Consider the following 24,418-nt stretch of genomic DNA (forward strand, 5'->3'; position numbering starts at 1 on the left):
TGCTCTGTTGCTCTTTAGAAACTACCTTGACAATCTACAGAAAAAACACAGGGCAAAGACCCACACTGCTAAATTTTTCTATCATTTCTGTTAGACCATTCACAGCTCAATGCATAAGAATAATAAATATTTATGATACTGTAGCATATGGGAATATTATTTTCACAACTCGTGGCCTTAATCTTTCATGAAATATTTGAATTTCTTACATTTGATATAACTTTGTACAGACTGTCCTGAATGTCTCAATTTCAAGAAGTGGCGAAACTTAACAAACAAGAAATGAGTTCCCTGATGTGGTGTGGTATGTAAGTCAAATTCTAAATAACAAAGCTCACCTCTCAGAATTGCAAAGGAATAGTTTAGTGGGACTGAAGTTAGGGTGGTGAGATAAAAAGACAGGAGGATGGAAATGGCACACAAGCAAGTGTTGAATTTGTCACACTGACAGGAGCCCTGTGACTCTGTTTAGATAGGGAATTAGCTGCAGGTTCCACCCTAGCCCTCCCTGGTCATTAGGTTTGATAACGTCTCTGATAAACTGAATCAACCAAGCCTGTCACTAGGGAACGGGATGCTTATCAATTGAAATAACCCTTGCTTTGCACTATAATTGAAACATAAATGTGATATTTCACAGGCAATTGAGGGCCAGATATCAGACTTCTGATCCAACCAGCTTAGATTTGTCCGCCAATTGTAACAGATGGGACAGCAGAGATTTTGCAATAACTATCTGATCCTTCTCGGCAATTTCTCGTATCAAAAACAATTTGTCCACATCACAGTTGATATAAATTTTGCCATCATATTATATATTCTCTCCAGTGTTGAATGTTTGATATAAGAGCAAAACTAATCGCAGTCACCGCACGTACTGACTTCTAATGAAATGCACCGTTATCATATTTGGCATTAATTTTTCCCAATTTACTTTACGCTTTTATCAATTTCCTTCGGATTTTCAATTAAAAAACAAAATAGGCTCTGACTACTGTCTCCCAGAAGAACAAATTACATTTCTAATCTTGATGGAACTCACATGAAAAATCTGGATTAATAAAAAATCAATCAGGTCTCGGCTAGCCTCTAAGCTTTAATTGCTTGCTTGACTAATGAAGTGCACGCTCATCTGCTTCTGCCTTAACACAATCAATACCTTCAATTCTTAAGCATATTATAGTTCTCAGGTAATTACGTCAGTCCATGGCTAGGACATCAATAGTTAAAACACCGCCATCTTGAATAAATTAGTTTTAAAAGCAAATAAATTACAGAGAACGTGTGAAAAATAAGATGGGGCTCCGTAATTGGAGCAGCCACAATCTGATTCTGGTTCACTAGAAAAAGTGAGCTGGAATACAAGCTACACTGCCAGTACAGTTCTTGCCTTTACTTGTTACTATGGTAACCAGAGTGTAACATTTCATTAGTTGTAAAGAAGATGAAGCACAGCAGGAAGAGTTTCAGTTGTTCACATGATAGAGTGTGACCATGATGTTATAAAACACCCAACCAAAGGCAGGGTCGGGCTCATTAGCATATTTGAGTGGTTTGTCAATAAGCAGCACTGACTCATGGTTTTACAATGATAGCTATCGCTAATGATGACCAGAACCTTTCACACAAAACACTGGCCTTACTTCAAAACCGGCAACGCAAAACAAAACCCCACCAAACTCTCCTAAGCAGATGGGCCCGATTGTAAAAAACATGACCAAGGTCGTAATTATGAAGGGCGGATGAGCGGCAAATGATGTCATTGGGGTATAACCTTCACACGTTATGTTATGCATGTGATACAGCCTTGTCTATATCATTACACTTTGGTAGCTATCTAAACACAAAATACTAAATCAATCAACTTATGTACACTGATCTACAGCTATGTCCTATTCCTCTTCAAAGTTTTGAACAAATATGACCGAAAACACTGCATTTTGAACTATGGAACAACATCTTTACGATCTATACTTAAACACATACCGATGCTATTTCCCTTTTGCGGGGGAAGTCGTGAAACCCATCAGAGCTGAAATGGCAGTGTTTACTTAACATCAACTACTTCAAACATTCGGGCATGCAATCCGAGTGGTTGACACCTCCTATCGGTGGCTAGCGTAGATCTGAAAAAAAGGCTCAGGCTGGTTCAATTCCCTTGACTACAACAAGGCTAATCAACTGGTTAGACCTAACCACTTTAAGTTGGTATGCATGAAGTGTTGCCCGACGAGAAAACAATGGCTTTTATCTGCGTATACAGTGGCTGAGTGTCAAGGCAAGTCAACCGCAAGCTTGTTGGGCAACTCCGACAGGTTAGGTTTGACTACACTAGCAACAGCGGAACATGCAAGAAGTGTACATAAGGAAATAGACAAGCAGGAACAAATACTGTACCGGTATTAAACGAAGGTCAGGCAGACGGATGGTGAACTTGTTAGCAGACAGGCTCAGGTCGCGCTGGCCACAGATCTTTACACAAATAGTGTACAACACAAAGGAATTCATATAATGCAACTGTCTGTGACAATTAACTCCATAGATTGGTTCTCTTCCAACCATGTTTCACATTTGAATAAACACGCAGCAAATGCACGGAGTTGAGCAATTATCGCCATGTGCACACATCCCTGTTTAAATTACCAATGAAATTGTATTCATTATTTACATTTGCTAATGCATAAGCTAGGATAATAGTCACTCATTACAGGGCCTTGTTGATTTTCCTTCTGCAAATCCATTAGTTGAGCTCCACAAATATTAATTACATCTAGCCATTGACTATGGAACATCTTGCCAAAAGGCCAGTCTTCATAAGAAAAAAGCTAAATCCATGGGTATAATTCCAGTGTGAGGACAAACAGAGCAGCCGTGTTCCTTCACAGCTAGACTGCTGATACTAACACTTATCTGGGTCACTTGTTTATAAATTAAAACACAAAAGACATAGTGGTTTACAGTTAGCCACGCATTCAAATTATCCATATTTGCATATGCAAATAACTTTTCTTTTGTTACTGTCTGTCTATGACCATATTGTTGCAGCAGCAAATCCCACGACCCGCTCTCAGCAAGGGCACTTTATGTATGAAGATTCACAATTAGCCCAATCACTAAAGCCTTTGCAAACTGCGGCCCATCCCCAATTACAGAATTGTATGAATATCATTGGACTTAAGCTCATTTATTCACAGCCACACAAACATCTTTTCAGGCGCTTTGAGGCCACTTAAATGAACTTAATGGCAGACAATTTGCATATGTAAATGCAATTAGCCCCAGCTGCTGTAAATCTTGACAAAGGAAGGGCTGTTTTGCCTAATATGCCATCAAGGATGTTATCACTGTTCATAACAGACTGAACAGTAGGCGGAGCAAGTGTCTGGTTCCTTCCCTTGGGACTTGACCCAAGTCACAACCCAGGGGGAGGGTATGCCAGCAAATCCTGACCTGAAGGATACTTGCCCAATATAGTTTGACCACTGGGTAATTCAGACCATTTTTTGTCAGAGTTTAAAAATCACTGTTTTTTTTCTGCTGGTTAAAACAGACAAACTGCCAGCTTTTAGCATGGCAGACAACATTTCTTTTGGTAATTAAATCAGTGATTGATCGTGCCAGAATTTGCATTTCAATAAGATAATTTAGCTTTGACAACAAAAGGGCCCTCTAGCAGTCAGCATCTACATATATGCAAATGCAATTAAACTGCAGATTATGTTTGAGTTTTAATGCTTTCCTACATGATGATTTACATATTGGGGAAAAAGAGTAATTATACACTTTGGCATGGCTGAAGTGGAAATGTCCTCTGATTTCCACTTCTTTTTTGGATCACAGATTTTTTACTTACTCAAACAACAGGAGACTTGGTGCAAACATTAGTGAGAGTTACTGGGCACTGCCAGACAAGCCTTTATCTCACTCCCTGCAGACTAATCACACGGTCCACAATGGCATCATTAAGAGGCTTCTATTTAGACATCTTAAAACCACACTATTCCATTTAGCACAGCTAATGTATGTAAAAAACACAATTGGTCGTACAAACAGTTGGTGATGTAAGACACTTTGCCAGAGCAACATGACGACATTTCAAAATACCACACCAAGAAAGACAAATCTGGTCATTATATTTTTCTCTTGTCTGGAATGGATAAAATAAGTCTACCACAAAGGTGATATGAGGACATGAACTAGAAAGGACATCAAGTGTATGGTCACCACTCTGGCTATTTTCAAATACTAGTGGTCAGACTGGAACTGTGGGAGTTCAATCATGTCCAGGACGTTAAGTACAAACAAACATAACTGCTTGAGAAAATAATATCCTGGCTGAAAAGGAGCCAAATAGAACAGGATTAGAAAAACAAAAGAGGGTGTGTGAACAACAAAAAAGGAGTTTGCACAGAGAAAGAATGGCGGGAATGTATTGACTCTGTATTCACCATGAAAGAATAATGAAAGGCAATGGTAGTGTCAAAACTTGCACTCGTGACTGTAATGGCACTGTATCAGAATGTTTCACCACTACAGCTGAATTGAAACTACATTTGCTGATAGCTCTATTTTCACCCCTGAATGAGAAAAGATGCCAACAAGGGAACTCAGAGAACTTTGAAAAGGTGTCACTTCAATCGCAGACAAAAACTACATTTTGCCTCAGTAGACTCTTGAATATTTCATGCTGCTTGCTGTTAGTAAAGTCACTTTACAAATTTGGACTAATGAAAGCAGGAAAGCTTATGCTTAACTTATGCATTTATAGAACTGTGGATGATACGCTGTGTAATTTCAGTGATTCCCAATGGAGCTTGCCTCTAAGAATTGCCGTATGGTTATATATTAACTTGCCGATGTATTTGGCCAAGATTATCATCTGCTTGACACAGCCGTTTCTATTCCAAGGTGAATTCTCTGCTGGGTTGTATTTTGGAAATGACTTGCTCATCAAATTCTGACCTGAACAAATAAACTGTCATCTTCTTTTTACCAAGTAACACATCACAAACAAACAACATATGCTAGAGGTGCTCTCACATGGGCAGAATTCCACAGTATGTGTAGAGAAAATACCACATCTCAGTTGCGCTTCTTTTTCATTTCTTCTCAACCTGTCAATTGCAAACAACTACATAAAAGCACATTAATTTGATGGTGAAACAACTTGCAGGGCACACGTTGTGACTGACAACTATATTTTGTACAACAATTATGATGTGATCAATAATTTATGATTTATTTCTTTTCTTGAACCTATATCACTAAACTAAGAGACTATGAAGGCAGCAAGGTCAAAGTTTTACATATCCTGTCTTTTATACATAATCCAAACTTTTCTAAGCCAGTGAACTGCTGTCTATTCAGCCTATCATGTGATAGGCAAAGTTGCACAATTTGTGGCTCACACAACCAGCGTTGTTTATACATGCACACACAATCTGTTGCCCTAGGTAGCTGCTATAAAGACTAAGGGGCACTACTAATTCTTTTCATAAAACAAAGCTCCCAACCACGGGTTTTACTGACAATTGTTGCTTGGTTCAAGGATCGGCCCAGCCCTCCTTTGTTTCTTTTTTTTAGTGGTAGAACATTTTGTGCCACTTGTTATTGATTAAAAGAGCACTATGTTTAGTTTGCACAATGGGTTGGAGATACCACTGAGTTTACTACCAGTGATAGGTAAAAAACGCCACATCCCTGTGACCTTGTCTTTAATTGCAAAAAACTGTCGCCACACAAATTAACAACCAGGGACTTTGTCGTCACAGACGGTTATGAAAGACTTTCAACCTGTCTGATCAATATGCTAATGTCGCAACAAAGACTCCCTGGCTGACAATGGGTTTTAATTCTGTTAATTAGAAATTGTAATTAAGGGTTTAATCAAGCATACTTTATCGACTGAGTCTGCTTTCCAGACTAAACATGGCCACCATTTGAATATCTCTAGCTGTCTGACCCTATTGTTACGCTTAAGACTGTAAGAAACAAGAAGACAGTACAAGTGTGTACCTGTAATCAGAGGCTTAGAAATCAATGTCTGGTGCTAGTTACTGAGTAATGAATTGCCCTCTAAATCTAGACAAGTCCAAAAGGAAGTAAATAGTGCAGTATCTTAAACCTCTATGACATAACAACGACAAAGTTTTAGTCTGCCTTCAATCATCAGATAAATAAGCACTCTTCAACTTAAGTTTACCTACAAAATGGCTGATGAAAATCATCATATCTAGCAACGATGCAATTGTGTGACTTTATAGCTAAGGATATTACACAACGTTAAACACTAGTTGGCAGAGTGTGAAACAGAAATGATATGAAATTAGATATATAACAGAAACTTTAGGTGTCTGGTTGAAAAACTCCAAACAATCCATACATAAAACCAGGTATTACATTACAGGTCATGGGTAAGAGACAAGTTCACTGGTTTCAGAAGAGATGATCAACACATTTTACAATGTCTATCAACTGTCAGGTATGCATCCTATGCCATCTGACATTTTCTGGACAAGTCAGCAGTGGTTTTAATTACACGCTGACAGACACAGGTTCACACCTGTGCATTGCATCATCTTGAGATGTTTACTCATTAATCCTTTCTGATAAAGCTAAATTCTTTGGAGTGTTTGAGAAATTAAAAGCAAACACCAGGCGAAAATCAAATAGAATAAAAAGTGGTATGACTTGGTACATATTTGCTTTCATATAAACACTTGAGTTTGCTTGGCCTGTGTCCTCCCCTTGTCCCACTTTTATTGATTTATAAGTTGCCTTTTTCCATCCCTTCCATTTAAACGTTTTTACAGTCTGCTTTTGGATTTACTAAACTGAATGGCTTCAGGGAGTTACTTAAAGAAGTTGTATGTGACTGCCTAAAGCAGACTCTACCTGCCTGAATGGAGCGGAATGCAGTTAACAAGAATTCTTTTAGAGTTGAACTATTGTTTAATGTCTTTAAGTTTTGTATACATATTCTCCCTGACACTGGCCAGTGGACCCAACACATATGGTTCTTCAATTACCAGTTCTGGCTGGCAACTGACCTCAAGTATTCTTTCTTTAATTAACCGCTGTGCATGAGACATAATCATAATAAAAATCACACCACTGTCTCCAGTTGAAATGGCATAGTCCATGTCATCTCAGATTTCTATTTTGTCGACTCCTTTTCTCTTTCTCTTTCTGAAATTTCTAGGTGAATGGCCAAGCTATGGCGCTAAGTCTTCAGACCACTGGAATGAAGATTTTTTAACAGGCTCTAAATCACAGCAATCTTACTCCTGCTTGAATATTCACAACTGATCTTGAATCCTGCTAATGCATTTACAGAGTATCTCTGTTACTTGTAACCCCAATATATCTGTACAGCCTGTTACAAAATAATTGCACTCAAGCAACAAAATTTACGTTTTTCTTTAACTGAATTGCAGAGCAAAAAACTTGTCCATTACATAAGATCCAAGCCGGAAATCAATGCACTTATGTGTGCCAGGCAAATAGACGTTGAATTCAGCCATGCATGAGAACTGATCGGAGTATACACAAGAGTGCAGCCTTCATACAGCACTGCTGGTAGCTTTAGTGGGATATCATATGATAAGGTCACCCTAGCTCATGGTTCATCAAACAAGTCAGTCAAGTATAAATGACAGCTTCTCATGAAAAAATGTCCATCAGTATTACCCTGATGTAACAAAGCAATCAGCAAATATTGCACTCATAGCAATAAAATATGATATATTGCTGGGGTCAAAAATTGAGATGAAACTTGCCTGCCACTGAGTTTCAATTTAAAATTGTGATAGTATCACTGCATGGAATGTGTTTTATATTTCGCTGGGTGGCATCGACAGCGACACCTTGGATGATGGAGAGCAGGAGGGAATGGATAAATTTCTTCAGAAGGAATAGGAATTACATATCTACCAATACAGGTTTAAGGTATTCATTACAAAAATATGTAACACATGTTTTCTTTACAAATCATACCATAATTGATAACAATTGTAAGATCAAGTTTTTTCAGTGGTATTTTTTAATCACTGTCAAATTCCTTTGACATCACCATCCTTAACACTTAATGACCTGAGTCCCAATTTGCACAGAAAAATGCACTTAACCATGTCCACACAGTTTGCATTTCATAGTCCCTGCAATAAAAGTTGCACAGAAGTGTGAGGCAGTTCATTTGTTTAAGCGTGTTAACCTAATACACTTGTATATAAGTTTACCTATGTAAAGTATTGATGTAAATACTGAATATACTAAACAGGAAGTAAACAAGTGTTTCTTCTTACTGGCTGTCAGTTTTTGGAGCCCCTGCCAAAACTGGCAAGATCAAACTCACCCAGGGATTAACAAGTGATGAGATATAGATGTAACTGTCTGGTCTTGTTTATTCACTGCTGAACCTACACATGAAGTCATAAGTCACCCAATCACATCAAAGTGGCAAAGATTTTGACTGTCTGCTGTTCAAGGCACAAGGCAATGTCTGATGCGCAGATAATGCCCGCTATATGGCCAATCCGACCCTATCAGAAGCCACTCACATTTTATGATGCACAATCACTACAAGCCACTACCGAGCTACAAGTTAGTCTGATCAAGTCAGCTCACTCATGTGTTACATTGATCTCAGTAAACGCAGCTAGGAACGATACCCGCCACAAAACAATATATCGATGTAGTTATCACTATTCACTTGGGCTACCTTGCAAGACTACGGAGCTAACAGTTGGTCTCACTGCAACTTCAAGTATTTCTTGGCTCAGATGCCTGTGGTAGGGTTGGCAGGGCACGCATGTTCATGGAAATAATATGCCCATCAATATTTCAGTATCGTCAGTCCCGGAGGTATTATGTAAAAACTGAGGCATAAAGGTGTAGCCAGCAAGCGTAATGAAACAGATATAAAATGCAGCTGAATATAATGAGGGAGGTCAATCAAAATGGAGAGACCAAAAATTAATTATTGAGCGCTGTATCTAACACCTCTTCTCACTGCTACCTCAGAAGCTATATCATTTCACAAAAACACAAGGTCATTCCCCATGCTGTGATTTATAGTGTTCCCAAGGTAGTAGATCGGAGAAAACTACATAGTATAAAATCGTGAGTAAAAATTCCGCCTGAATAATTTTTTGAAATTAACACGCGTTTTATTTCTACAATATGCAAAGAGAATGCATTAAACTGATTAAAAATTTAAGGCGTAAAAAAATTTCCACAATGATTGATGCACCCGGGTTAAATTCACTTGTCCTCGAAAACACACAAAACGTGTCCACAAAAAAAGGACGATTTGAAATCGGTCAATCCTTTAGCGTATGATATACGGAAGTAACTATTTCGAGAAGCGATGTCAGTTTCTTCGAGAAATCTTGTCAACCTATCGACAATTTCGAAACAATGACGCCGATGCAAATTCGCCGATTAACGGGAGTCGAGACATTCTTGCGGTTGAGTGGGGCGCTAACATCTCGGCGACACCACACCGAAAAGGATAACCAAGCCCTCTTTGCACTTCACAAACTGACTCAATCAAATCAGACAAAAATAAATCTCGAACTAAAACTCAAATTTAAAACACACTTCCAACACGAACATAACACAGTCACAATCGCGACACGAAATATCACAACGTACACCAGACATAAAAATTTCACGAACACAAAAGCTCGCAGGAACAGCGCAGGCCAGACTGGCAGCAGCGGTTCGGAAACGCCACTGACACGGGTTTTCAGGTGAAACATTTATGTCAAGAGGACGAGACAGCTCGGGTCACATTTTACACATGTTCCTCGGAGAAATACAATCTAAGAAAAACATAGAAACTAAGTCGAAAGAACAAGTCGTCGAATTTAGGTGTTCGCTACGCCGAAATCGGCGCGGAGACAATGAAAACCGACGACTAATTATGATTATAGAGACGCTCGTAATTAACGGCGGGCCACAACACGTCGCAATTAAAAACTACCCATCAAGATTCGACACGAACTACACTAAGAAAACTCACTGTTTTGGAGCTCCACACTCCGTGATTCGGAGAACTTTCCGCCGCTTGACGAACCGGAGGTCACATGGAATATAAGAACTGGGAAATCGCCGACTCCAACAACAAATGCTAGGTGAAAAATAAAGAGCTAAAAATAACCAAATGAAAATTCGATATTATTATTTTGCTAATTATTCCAAAATGGCTGGAAGGCATCAATGGGCATGCGTAATAAGCGAAAGACAATTTACATCTCATTAACATAAATTCCCACCCTTAGATATGTCGTTGGCGCTGCGAAATTCTACAATAGAATACTCAAAAACTCACTTAAAATACTTTCTCAAACACTCTTTTTGAGTACGCACAACTTTTTATGGAAGATTCGCTAACTTTACGCCAGAAAAACCGCGTCAAATCAAATTGGCCACGTGACTACTTTTGGACCTTATTTGCATATAGCCTGTCTCGCGCCTGATTTTCCCACCCATTTCCGTCTTGTTAAAGTATAGCATAACTAATTCAAGACCCCTCAAACACTTTGAACACTTGTTTTTCATTGGCCTGCCGCCACTATTTTGATGGCCGACAGTGATTTGTACCTATGATTTTGTAAAATCCGCGGGAATCTGTCTCTCAGACGATTTACAAGTCACGTGACTCAGATGACCTGAAAAGTCGGCATACCAGTACGTGAGGAAACCACGCTTACCTATCACTAACCAGCGCCTGACTGCGTCGGTATGAACTTATCGGTATCTCACTCACCGAACCAAATCAAACAAAGGAACTCGCTGAACGTGAAACTTGGAAATCTTTCCCCGTCGCACTAATTAGCGAAATGCAAATCAACACGCTGACAGGTCAAGGGCAGAGGAAGTGACGTAATTATGGCGGGTTACACGGAATCGCTTGTCTATGCTTGGCCTCAATTAAGACATGTAAATAACGAAGTATTAGTCTCTTCTCACCCTAATATTTTCGTTGTATGCATTGACAATTGTATTTAAGCAAATTTGCACAACTCAATAATGTCCGAGACAACTGAAAATTTGTCTAAGTCGGCAAGTGTGATCGAAGTTGAGAGAAAATTCACTATTACGGAGGACAGCGAGCGGAAGCTACAAGAAGTTGGGGCCTCCTGTTTGCAGCAGAAGTCGTTTGAGGACTCGTACTACGATACCGACACCTATGAACTTACTCTGAAAGATCACTGGTTGCGACAGAGAGAAGGTCAGTGGGAGTTAAAATCGCCCCCAGAACAGCGCGATACCGAGAGCAAGACCGCACAGTACGCAGAAAGCATTGCTACTGACGAGATCTTGCAGAAGCTAACTGCCATTTTGAAAACAAACTCAACAGCCAGTGATCACTATGGCGAAAATCCTGATCAGCTCGCAGATTTCGTGAAGAAGCACAACTTGAAAGCGTTTGCTGTCTTTAAAACAAATCGAAGATCGTACAGGTTGGATGGGGGTTTCCAAGTAGATCTGGACGAGACTGACTTCGGTTACCGTGTAGGGGAGATCGAATTGGTTGTTGGACACGATGGCGATGTAGCCGCTGCCTTGCAGAAAATTGACAGACTAGCAGAGAAATTGGGTGAGTGTGAAGTAACATATATTATTGAATGATAAAAAATATAACAGCACACCTTCAGTCACGTTTTGTTATTTTTTTTCTAACGAACGTTTTTACAGAGGTTGCAATGTACAGTCACACAATAACATTTTTATGTTGTGAGGCTTTTGTGTATTTCAACTTTGCCATCGAGTCTTCATGAATGAGATCTTTTGTGTGTTCAACTTATCATGTTTAGACGATACTGTGTTTCTCCAAAGTTCCCCAAACTGAAGCATATTACAGCTCCTAGAAGTATTTTCCAGCGATTGACGACTGTACTCTCGTCGCTCCTTTGACAGGGTGTCAGTTTGTTATGTAATCCTTATGGACATGACGGATTCCTGCAGCGTTATTTGCATATAGCAGATGGCAGTTCGCTAATTGATATGCAGGAACAATTGTTTGCAAAGACAATACACATGATAAGAATCTAACTGTTCGTTCTCATTTACATTTAGCTGAGTCCAGATATTGCATAGTGTGAATAGCGATAATTCAATTTATTCAAACCAAGATGGAGGGTGCACAATGCGAACAAAGCCTGTGTGGTCAGTTGACCTGCAGTGATCTCGTGACACTTGTTTGGCCACGATCCAAACCGCAGACAAGCCTACATTGAAAAGATGACTCACAGCATTAAATGTTTGTAGAACATCTTACATAACCGCTAGTCACAACTGAATAACATAAATTGAAAGCTGTTGTCCTCATCTGACACTTCTCAAAGCAACACTCCAGTTATTACTCATACTGGCCATCATTAAGGGCATTCGGGTAAAGCAAAGGATAAACACAGTTTTCCTTGCCTATCAGTGCACTTGAGAATTTCCACCAGTCTAAACAACTGGAAGTCTAGAGTTATTTCTCTGAAGTTGATTGTTTATATCAAACTTATGCATGGAGGATGCAGTGCACATATGGTATGCAAATCAACTGGGATGGATGACCTCGAAACGGGGGTCAATATGATGCTCTTAGTACATTCCAGCATTTGTGAAATGTAACAAGTACCCACACTTGAGTATCAATTTCAGTGGCTTGAAATTAACACAAACACGGCCTCATGCTGAAAAGCGATCCTGCTGTTAGGCCAGAAATGACATACCATTCCCAGTGAGAAGGACAAAAATCCCAAAGTGTGCATATGTATATGTTTATGGAAGCCATACAAAGTTGATTAGCATATACATTTTCATCTATGAATTGTCATGCCAGTCACGTGAATATTACAATATATGATAAAAGATTCAATAGGAGCTGTTTAACAAATATTTGATACCATCAGAAAGGGACCACTCCTTCAGCAATGTGCTGCATATATAGACACGCTATTAACATTCCAACCAGCTATTCAAGTGCTCTGCAATTAATTTTTTTTTAATTGGCAGAGTGAAGAAGGCTATGAGATATTGTACTGTGCATGTTAATTTTGTATTTTACCTTTGAAAATAGCTTGTTGAAAATTTACTTTTCATTTGGACAATATTTGTAAAGGAACCACAACATGGCATAAATATTCCTGGTAGATAAGAAAGAGAATGCATACTGACTACAGAAGCTGCTTTGATATAATTTGTTTACAAAAGTGTAATTTAATGTATGAGTAAAATCCCATATTTTCCTGATCAATGTTCTTCATAAATTTGATTTTTCTAATTTATTTTTTAGCATGTATACTATATATTCATGCCACATCGAGACTGATATCCAATTGAGTATTATCTCTCAATATGTAATATTGATTACGTGTCAAATTTCAGATTTGCCTCTGTGACCCCAAAAGATTCTTCCTTCAAAACTCCTTTTTTTTCCCAATCTCAGTTGAATTGTAATTTTTTTTTCCATATGCCTCTAAAACCGCCAAATCATTTTATTTTCTTCCCTTGAGTTGCCAATCATACAATGCTAGTGTTTTTGTTGGCCACAGACAACTTATCATTTTACTGTGCTATGTCTCTAGACTATTATTGCAGTATTTTTCCCTCCTAACCTTCAGTAGAACTGTCAATAACAGACTAGCACCCTGTGCACCCATGTTGTTTCTCTTAACATTTGTCCCCATGACTGATGTCTTCTTGGTCTTTTCACCGTTGCATGAACCTCTCTTTATTCTTCTATCACAACACTAACACTTTCCTACTGTATTCTCACTTTTTTGGAAGGATATGCAATACATAACAAACAAACTCCATGAGAAATCTTGCTTTTAGCAACTGCATGCCTCTCTCCAATACCATGGCATTGATATGCAAATTTACATCTCTGTTAATTTTGCTGTGGTGATGTCACAGCTGTTTAAAAACATAAATTTTCAACTAAGTTTTCCTTCCTCCATATTGAATGTCGTAATGTTTAACTTTACAGTTGTAAACAGGTGCAGTTTTATACTATATTTTACGTGTTTGTATTTTAGACTTTTACAATATAGAGGCAGCAGTTCCAGGGAACTTTTCTGCAGAACATTTTCCATTATTAGGGAAAGAAGAGGCACTTTTCCAATAAAATGTAAGTAGATTAGAAATTTGGCCGAAAAATAAAGAAAAGTGCAGATTTATCCATTGTACAGGATTTTTCCCCTTTCAATTGTTTTGACTTATCAATCATCCCTGTAATTGTGTTTTGGAATAACCTTATCATCTCCGATAGGCAAGATGATCCAAATACAGAAATCAAAAGGTTCGTTTGACTTGTTATCTTTTGGTGCCAACTTTAATCATGATTTTGTTTCTCCTATACTTACACTACTTACACAAAGTTTCATCTTCTTTCTTCAGAATTACTGTCTTTTAAACATCATGTGTTCAGTTATTGTTCTTTCCCTACTGTCCACTTGGTAACTCACTGAGAATGTGTATTATATTGACAATTTTATTTTACATTATAATGAACACTTTGTGTAGAAGTTTTGGTGCTTTGCTTGGTTGCTTTGTATGGCATAACAAATGTATATGTTTTATGTGTGATAGGTACAAAACCATCTCATGTTGTCAGAACTATCATATAGAGAAAGGGTACAAGATAACCATGCCACTCTCCCATGATGCCGTTGCATGGAGATGTTTTGTTTTGTTAGTGATAGTGGTAGGAGACTTTGTTGACTGTGACATCTGGTCATAGGATTTCCATAATAGTTTCACCCCCCCCCCCCCCCCCAATCGGAAACCTCTCTGTTACCTCCGAGCCTTGATGGTCATACCCCGTGAATTCCAATATTTCAAATCAAAACCATCTCACAAGAATTGCTTCCTGATATTTTCTCTGCCTATGAATCATAAGACAACCATACAAGATGTGAAAAAAATGCAAATCACGGCTTGATGCAGATGATGCATAGTGTCAGCCATAACCTTGTTTGAAAAGGCCTTTTCAGGGGGCTGTTTATCTTTTACTATTTGATCCAATCAAACTGTCAAGGCTGGTGTCATTTCCTTATCAAACAAAGGCGTTCATTAGTATGCAAAGATAAGGACAAAAACTGAGTTCCTTTTCATTCTTGAGTGTTCTAGTCATCCGTGTTGTTAAATTTAAAAAGGCATGTGGTTCATTCAATTAATTCATCTCTGTGAGAAAGACACTTTCAAAAGCAGAAAACTTGTGACTCATCAAGTCTAAAGATATATGTCCTGTGAGCAAAACTTGCCCTGATCGTTTCGTTTTGATTGAACCACTAATATGAAAAATATCATCTCACCTGAATAACCATTTTTAAACTTCTGTTGGAGTTTAGGGTCTCTTGTTGAGATATGATGGTACCATTCAGTATTTTATAGGGCATGTACTATCGGACAAAACATTAGCAAAGGACAGTGACATCATAAAAATAACTTGTAAGAACAGATTACCCTTTTGGCTTTCACAACTTGGATAAATGCTCTTTCTAGGTCATACAGCAAGAATCTCTACCCCTTGCAGCCATGAAAGTGAAATATGGCAAAATTCCAGGGCTATGATAGAGGAAAGAAAAAATCTTGACAGTTTTTTAGATCAGTGTGTGCCTAAAAATGGGACAACACTCAGAAAATTTCCCCCTAGAAGGCAGATATGCAATTAATTAGAAAAAACCAAGAGTGCTTTCTCACAAAATGATTGTTTGTCCTTAGATCTCCTAATTATCTGTGGATTTGTATTGACTTTTCAGTGGCAATACCATGGAGTGGAGGTTGATGAATTGTAGCTCTGTCCATGACCCTTTTCTCAATTTCCTTTTGGTTTTTCAAAGGAGAAAGCGGTCATTGAAGTCTTTCTAAAAAGTTCAAGACAACTGTTAGCCAAACACCAGGTCATGTCAATCAGTTTCTGTGATTCCCCCCCACTCAATTGTCCCAAAGAGACGTCAGCAAATCTGTAGTTTTACTGCAAGGCGAAGCTTCCTCTAATTAAATATGGCCGCAATTTTTATGTCATCCACAGAAGTAATTGCATTGCGACTATATAGTGCAGCCATAATTTAGAAGCTAAATCACATAAGGTCAACGGCGAGTTAGATATTGTGATTCTGATAGAATTTCTCGATCAACATTTCCACGTGAAAAAGCGAATCATTTATGCGCAAATCACAGCTTTTCTGACTCCAAACTGAATATTTAAAAAGAATGTGATAGAATGTATTATGTACATACATGATGGAGGTCATCAGTATCACATGTGACCTGTTTCTTCTTTAATATTGATCATTAGCTCTCCAACAGAAATTGTCTGCTAGCAGTCGACATGATTTAAATTTTCAATATTTTCTCACTGATTTATTCCAAGGGTCTTGAATATCTTTGCCTAGGGCTCAGTATCCCTGTGGTAGAAAATGCTTCTCTATCCAGATTGTACATTTTTAGTATGTTGATTAGTGTGAGATTGATTCTACAGTTAGAATAAAAAATGTTCTTTTGATTTGAAGGTGTCCAAAAATCACCATGTCAAAAATTTAAAGATTAAAGATACAAGGTGATATAGTACATGAACTTTAGAATGTCTGTGAGATGGCTTGTGGTTTGGATTTAGGGTTTCTGGCTAACCTCATTGGTCGTAAAATATTTCCTGTACGTGTTCAGAAAGGTAAAATGTGTCATATCACATCATGGATGAATTTTATATCTAAATAAGACTCGGAAAAATGTGGTCGAAAATCTCTCGTTCCAGGACAAAAAGAAGGGAATACGGAAGCAGCAGCAAAAATACGTATAAAATTGATTTAGTGACACTTCCATGTACTGCATTGTTCTATTATACCTTGATGTAAAAGACGCCATGAGTTCAAATCTAAAGTAAATGAAGATTTCATTTTTTTTGGGAAAATTGTCTTTCTCTGAAAATACCAATAAATGATAGCCTGTTTAATTCAAAGGTTATGAATGAAAATCAAGGAGAATTAAAATGCTCAATAGTTCGTCACTCTGCTGTCCAAAAAATGACAAGCTTTGGTTTAATGCTAAAGAATGACTACCATGGGATTGCAGTAGCGGAGTGTCAGTCGCATGTATTATTTGCCTGCAATGGAAGTTCAAAAGGCAACCATAAATTAACAAGCAAAGCGCGTCTTCTTCCTGCCTTTCAAAATCACTGTCTACTGAGCAGTGTATTGGCGGTAGCAAAATAGTGCCAGTGAAAGTTTTCCTCATTGAGACCTCTCAGAACCCTGTGAAACATTCACAAAGATTACAAGGGAAAAAAAGCTTATTTTGCAATGATCAATTTCTACCGGTGATGTCATTGTCGCGTAGTTTATTAATCAGTATAATTGCAAAAATCCAATTCTCTTTCTAATAGGCACATCGTCTGAATAACTAGATTTGTTTACACAGATGATGTATATTTTCATATAGCTTCATCATTTTGACCTCGGTGAAATATTTTCACCATGTGTCTCTTTCATTCTGCGACCAAAGAATGTATGATAGCATCTACACTGACCTAATTGTGACATGAAAATTTCCTCTTGTACTCCTTTTTGTCAGAAAGATGGAAAAAATGTTACAAAGGTTGAGGTGTAATTGTTGACGTTGTAAATGTGTAAGTGATCGTATTGTGTGTGTGATGTATAAAAGGTTTAAGAAGTAGGACAAATGATAATGCTTATAGGTTTTTGTTAACAAGAGTTCATAATCACAAAACTCACATTCATAAGAATTCCGTTGTTAATGCAAAAACATTGCTATAGTGAGATTGATGGAAAACAAAAAATAAACGTCAGTAAGTGTTTCTGAAGTTGAAATACTTGACCTCAAAAATTTGCATAGTGATAACAGTTGTTCCAAGTCTGTGCATTAGAGTCCTTAAGTCTGTTTGTTTTACATTGGCGGCTATAACAAAAGTCAGGCGGTGGTCTCCGCACTTCTTTTGGACCTCTTGAAATTTGGATAAAAGACATATCTTCGGAAATGCCTTTCTGCTGATTCATTCTTATACACAATCAGATCACTCAATAAACCGCTGTCTGTGCAAAAAAATAGAGGTTCTTTAATTGACAGATAGCATGAACACAGACAGACAGACATACATGTGGTGTCATGACTTTCTACTGTACCGAGGGGTAGCACAGTAACATCACATTTTTCTGGGAAAAGTATGCAGACATGTCCAAACCTTAGCATCTTTTTTTATCTCATTCTCCTTTTACGTGAGGTTTGTCAAGACATGTTATGGGTTTGTTTAAAACCAATGGATAACTTATAAATTTGAATTTGGTTCAGATGAATTTGATATAAATATCCCCGTATTGTCATATTGCCATGTAAATTTTTTTGTTTTTATTTCATGCCCATCTTTTGTCTCTATGCAGTCTATGTTACAAATGGCCATATGGATTCAAAATATAGTTTGGCAATGGTGACAGTTATATTAATATCATCTTGTCCATATTGGCAGTGCTATTCATGATATGAACAATGTGGCCTTGTCTGGGAGGTTGTGAACTTATGCTGTTTCTTTGCCATTTTACTAATTATTTTATATTTTATCAAAATATGGCTCTGCTGGCAGTAGCTGTACCTGAGTCTTTTCTGCTCTGTTGCCAAGTATGGCAAGCTTGCTGTGTTGTATGTGAAGGCAGTGGTGGTTGGGATGCTGTGTGGTTATGGATTTTGTTACAGTGTTGGCATTGAGACCAACCATCTGGCACCTTGACCGTAGCATTGGTAACTTTTGTGACAGGTGTATAGCAGAAATACAGAGCAGTCAAACTTCTTTCTCTGTTGCTGAATTTTACAAAGCTTGAATACATCAATATTACTTCTTCAGTGTGATCAACACTTTTGGTGCCCCCTCTGGTCAGTATAGTAAAGATGAAATCACAAATTTTTTTAGTATGATGTTTTTGTTTCTCAATAATGTTGTGTGTAAACATTCTGTAGATGTATTTACTTACTAATATTGTATTGTCTAAGTTGCCAACTTCAGTGTAAATAAGGCTACCACTAGAAAAAAATTGCCAGCTGAAGCCACAGTTAGTAGTATTGAAAGGCGTGAGCTTTTTCGTTTTTATTCCTGCTAATTACCTTTGGAGTGTTGAACATATCTAGAATGGAATATTCTGTACTTGACAGGTGAACATATTCCTGATATCGATTGTGATCTGATTTCAGTGAATCATGGTAATGTGAGGCAATTTTCTCAGAGGTATTTCTTATTTCAGACCAAGAAGGTTGTGATGCTAAGAGACATGAAGTTCTTTCAAACTGAAAAATCAGCTTCTTGAAACTTGTGTTTCACATTTCTCACCGCAATGGCACCATTAGCCATGACATGTGCAGTGAACTGTGAAGGTATCAAGATGTAGATGTGACAAAGTAAATAAAGCAAACATAATAGAGAAAGAAGTAAACTTGAGAAAAATATAGATTTAATGTCAAGAAAGTCACAACTCAGAAGAGCGTATCCATGAAATTTCATAAAATGGACATACAATATGGCCATGAAATTCGGTGTCTTTTCTGTTTTAAATTTAAATGACAAGTTGACTGTAAAATTTAAAGGTACAAACTCACCATAGCCACCACTGATAACCATGCTTGGTCTGTCTCCATTGCGGTGCAGTTATTCCTTAAGCACCTGTGTTCAGTACTTTGCTGGTCGTTGCTATATCAACTGCTGTCATGCCAGCTGTTGCCACCGGTGTTTGCCATGCTAGTGTAAGTTGCCCAGTTTATTGTGCTACACAGTACACTAGCTATTTACCATGCTGGCTTGTCCAATCTACTGTACAACACTGGCTGTTTGCAATGCTAGCTTGACCAATCTACTGTGCAACACTGGCTATTAACCATGCAGATTTGTCCTGTCTACTGTGCAACACTGACAGTTTGCCATGCTAGCTTGTCCAGTCTACTGTGCAACACTGGCTGTTTGCCATGCTAGCTTGTCCAGTCTACTGTGCAGCACTGGCTGTTTGCCATGCTAGCTTGTCTAGTCTACTGTCCAACACTGGCTGTTTGCCATGCAAGCTTGTCCAGTCTACTGTCCAACACTGGCTGTTTGCCATGCAAGCTTGTCCAGTCTACTGTGCAAGACTGGCTATTAACCATGGTGGCTTGTCCAGTCTACTCTGCAACACAGGCTGTTTTCCATGCAGACTTGTCACTGGCTGTTAGCCATTTAGGCTTGTCTAGTCTACTGTCCAACACTGGCTATTAACTCTGCAGACTTGTCTAATCTACTCTGCAACACTGGCTGTTTGCCATATTGGCTACAGTCTACATTTTATGTTAAACATGTGGCTGGCAATAACTACTTATATTGACATGTTGGCTCTACTGCCAAATTTTACTATGCCAGCGTTGTTTCATGGAATTTCCATGTTGACTTGTCCAAAATATGTATCTATAACAACTACACCATGTCTGATGCCATAATAATGATTACCTCACTTATTTTTGTTACGTAGTCCCTTCTTTTGTGGCTCTGTCGCTTTTTAATGTCTGTCTGGAATTTTCACATAGATATTATGAATTGCCTTCAGTTCAGTGTATTGATCAACTTTTGTTGTAGAAATGAAATACAAATGATGAATAATTTAAAACTATCAAATTAGGTTTTGTCATTATTATAGGTGAAGTGATGTAGACTATGGCAAATGAAAATTGCATTGAAACATAACATCTTTTTGTTCATGTCACTTGTAGGTTTTTCAAGCACAACTCGCATAGCAGGCAAGATGGATGCCTACCTGCAAAAGTACAGCTCATCTCACTATGCAAAACTACTAGCAGCTGAAGTATTACATGCAAAGTGAATTCCCGATTGGGCATCATGAAGAAAGGTTTCTACACAGCTCAAAGCCAACCACCTTACCACCTCCACTCAGTGTGTTAAAATGTCTCATCGCACAGTAAATGGTATCCTTATTAGTCCATATTGCTGGGAACAAAATAATTTGTGGAGGGCTTTTGGCATTACAAAGAGAGAAGCAGAGAGATAGGCAGAGATCTTTGAATAAACATTGTTAATAACTGCTGCCTGCTTGTGTGAATGTGATAATCAACTTGCCAAACATACCAGCATTTACTGTAGTGAAAACAAAAAGTGTGCAATAAAATCAATTTTGCAGTATTGACTACCATTAGCAGCTTGTATCTCAGCAATTTTCTATGTCCACAAAGACACCTTCTTATGTTGACAATTTTATCACAAATTTCATTTACATAATTTCTAACACTCACAGAGTTGTCATATTTCTCAGAATGTTTTCTATGCAAAAAAAGTTTTTTTAAATTTTTATTTTACAGCTATGATGTTTCATGTACTTAGGTTACCTGATGGCCAGACATGTTTTCAAGTCATTTATAGTCTGCAGGTTTTTTATTTTGTATTTCCAGGGTTAGAGTGGATTGAGGAATCCGTTCCTATTTGCAAATGAGCTTCTTGAGGCTTCTTAGCTGGTGTACTTTTGATGAAATGTGTGATTTGCTGTTTTCATTTCTAAAAGCTATCAAACTATCGAGGGACCCCGATTGCATTACTTTAAACAAAAAACTCCTTCATCAGGCAGACCCCATGAGATGGGTTTTAAGATGGCAACAGATTAGTGCATGATAAAATGCGTCTTTGCTGCTACAATATGTCTCTTATCTTGTCAGAAACGATAAAACTATGCTCCTCTGCCGTATGGAAATGAATATGATACAGGCCGAGTGGAGCACAGAGGTGGGTTTTGCAAATTGTCACCAAACAGTGTAAAACATCGGCAAAAGGGTCAGACAACTGTATTATCTAGGAACTCTTTTCAGAAAAGTCATACGGAATAAACCCTAAATATGACTAACTCTTCATTAAAAACAGAATAGGCAGGGAGGCTGTGTATTTCGGAATTTACAAAGCAAGAAGGATTAAAGTTTAATATGAAAACCATCTATGGGTTTGTGTCATGGTTATCTGTAGCATGGCGATATGACAGTAATCTTGGTACGCCTAAATGTAGCACTTTTTTTTTGGTAAACGTCAAGTTGTCATACATGTATTAACTATTTTTCCCTCAGATTACTAAAATTTGTTTTGGATATTAAAAATGTCAATCTTTCCTAGGTACACTGGAATTCTGCTAGACAAATTTTGCTTAAGAATACTATTACATCTGGTCATAACAGTATGAATAATATGTGAATTTGTATGCCAGAATTATCATGTATGGCTGTGTTTGAAATCATAATTCCTGGGTTTTTTTGGACAATGCCATCTGAGAATGGATAGCATAGGTACAATAATTTTAATACTTTGTATTATCAGAAGTCTAGTGACTGTTCCCACACAGCAGTTCAGTTGTAGAGTGGTTGTTTCATAAGAACAAAGAACTCTACACCGTATTGTTAGCAACATCATACAATTTTTTTGTCCTCGGTACAAATGTGTGAAAGCGTTATGTAGGGTAGTGTGAATATGAAGAACAAAGCCGCATATGTATGTAACTAATTAGTGATTCATAATACATTCTGTCGGGGTTGGGGATAAAAAAAACTGAAAATTTTTCACTCTCTGTGAAAATTTTGTTCAATTTTAAAGTGTGATGGAGTGGAATGCTTTGACTAGCAGATGTTCCCACTCATAATTGTATAATGCGTCACGGATTTATTTGTGTTTGAAATTTTTCAATTGGATTTGCAACAGCAGTTGGATTAAGACACAAGACAAAGGCCACGTAAAACAGTAAGGATAAGCATGTGAAAGGGCGAATGTACAAGAGTGGATGTTGGTAGAAGACAATCAGAAAACGGATTTGCCAATCAAAACATGGCGAAAAATGGGGATGGTGAAGTAATTTGTGAACAACTGAACAGTTTAAATGCACTTTGGGCATTGTCTTCCTTGCCAGTTAATTTGTTGTTTTTGCATCGGGCTATTGTGGACAATTCTAAAAGAATAGTCAGTTGTCAGGGTGGAAGAGATTGTCTGAAGAGGTGTTAGTTTGGCTAGTGTGTGACAGTCCATCAGTAGAATAGTTGTATCCGTCATAATTGGCTGCATATTGGGTAAAAACTGACTCTCAACAAGCCTTCATGCCAGCTAATCTGTCAGTAAACACTTGAAATGCCCTTAACAGATTGCAGTCTCAATCTGTCTTCAATCTTTCCCCTGACTTTTGGTCAACCAATGTTTTTGCCATTAGCACAAACCCAACAACTCGGTATTCTCTTCTCATTTTTTTTCAACCTTTTTCTTATTTATTTTTATGAATTGACATATTTTTTCTGAATGTTTGAAGTATCAAGAATGTAACTGCATTCCTTGAAATCATTTCACAATTTCTGACTTTTGTTTACGATATAATTTTACAGGAAAAAAGGTCAATAAAACTGATAAATTTGGTAAAATATCTGTGACGGTCCTTCAACAGCTTGGATAAATTCTGTAAAAATTCAAATGGAAGATTTCAAAATTGAAAGTGGGCCGTTTAAAAGACAGGAATAGTTTAAATATGTTGTGATAGTTGTACATTATATAAATAATGGGCATAACGTAATTTCTTATATTTTCAAATCAGGACATGAATAGGGTACACTAATTTTAAAACTATGTTAGTTTCAGTAATTTAAGTAGGCTTTTCTTCTCATTTGTTTAATTTGTGTAATGGCAAAAGTAATTCATATATTCTAACCTGAATGTCCTGGAATTTTGTCATGACACTGAGAAATATTTTTATTAATAATGATGACATGACTGTTGGATGCCTTTTTCCACTAGTGGTGTTGAAATTGTTCACTTTTTGCGTAACCCAAAAGTAGTATTTCGTAATGTTTCTCAGACAACTTTCAAACTTTACTATCTTCATTCACACTTGCATTAAATGCAATTAGTGTGCTATGGTTTGGCCAAAGAGAAGTAGCTTTGTTTCATATTTCCCCATGCTTCAATCTTGACAAGCCGCGTCAACTGTTTTCTTCTGTGTTCACTTTTGAAAAAATGAAATATGAGAAATGACAGTGCTAACAAATAGCAGAAAATGTTAGGTGTAATATATGTAGGATCACATGCACACAGTGTACTGTCATGAACAGTTAAAATATCAATGTCACCTTGCCGAGAGTCAGAATTACCACCGCTTGTAAACATTCCTATGTTGTCATTTTCATGTAGTTGGATCTTGTGACTAAAAAAATTGATAATAAAAAAGCATTCACTGCGTTATTTTCACGAGATACCTAGGATGAGAAACAAGCCTTTGGTATTTATTTTCTTTGACCTTAGACATAACTTGCCATCTACTAGTTTAGATCATTATATTTTGATTTACTTTCAGTATTCTTCGTCTTATGACATGCTACTGACAATATCAGAGATGTGAAGAATAATAGTTTTATATTTGTAAACAGA

General features: G+C 37.6%; 2 protein-coding genes across 6 annotated transcripts in view; one reads left to right on the forward strand and one right to left on the reverse strand.

The window, feature by feature from the left end:
• The window catches only part of LOC139147174 (zinc finger homeobox protein 3-like), a 30,860-nt gene extending 20,036 nt beyond the window's left edge, over nucleotides 1-10,824 (reverse strand). Inside the window, exons 1-2 of one of the 4 annotated variants that reach the window (XM_070718091.1) lie at nucleotides 10,716-10,824; nucleotides 10,025-10,151 (exon numbers count right to left, since the gene is read on the reverse strand). The gene's annotated coding sequence lies outside the window, so the exon portion shown is untranslated. Of the gene's footprint in view, nucleotides 1-1,986; nucleotides 2,325-2,397; nucleotides 2,920-10,024; nucleotides 10,152-10,715 lie in introns of those variants that run through there. The other 3 variants (XM_070718094.1, XM_070718092.1, XM_070718093.1) reach the window with 3 other exon arrangements.
• Nucleotides 10,825-10,884: 60 nt separating this feature from the next.
• LOC139147175 (thiamine-triphosphatase-like) lies at nucleotides 10,885-21,961 on the forward strand. 2 transcript variants are annotated; one of them, XM_070718099.1, is made up of 3 exons: nucleotides 10,885-11,605; nucleotides 14,040-14,131; nucleotides 20,737-21,961. In XM_070718099.1, the coding sequence occupies exons 1-2, from the start codon at nucleotides 11,035-11,037 to the stop codon at nucleotides 14,126-14,128; spliced, it is 660 nt and encodes a 219-aa protein (XP_070574200.1). In that variant the 5' UTR covers nucleotides 10,885-11,034; the 3' UTR covers nucleotides 14,129-14,131; nucleotides 20,737-21,961. The 2 variants fall into 2 exon arrangements, with proteins under 2 accessions (XP_070574200.1, XP_070574199.1); XM_070718098.1 differs by lacking the exon at nucleotides 14,040-14,131.
• Nucleotides 21,962-24,418: the final 2,457 nt, after the last annotated feature.

The sequence above is a fragment of the Ptychodera flava genome, chromosome 13, assembly GCF_041260155.1.
Source record: "Ptychodera flava strain L36383 chromosome 13, AS_Pfla_20210202, whole genome shotgun sequence".
NCBI classification, from domain to species: Eukaryota; Metazoa; Hemichordata; class Enteropneusta; family Ptychoderidae; genus Ptychodera; species Ptychodera flava.

Excerpts from the sequence above, each read along its gene's own strand:
- LOC139147175 (XM_070718098.1), top strand. The coding sequence starts at position 11,035 with ATGTCCGAGACAACTGAAAATTTGTCTAAGTCGGCAAGTGTGATCGAA. Across the intron at positions 11,606-20,736 it reads CAGACTAGCAGAGAAATTGG|GTTTTTCAAGCACAACTCGC; the intron begins GTGAGTGTGAAG and ends TGTCACTTGTAG.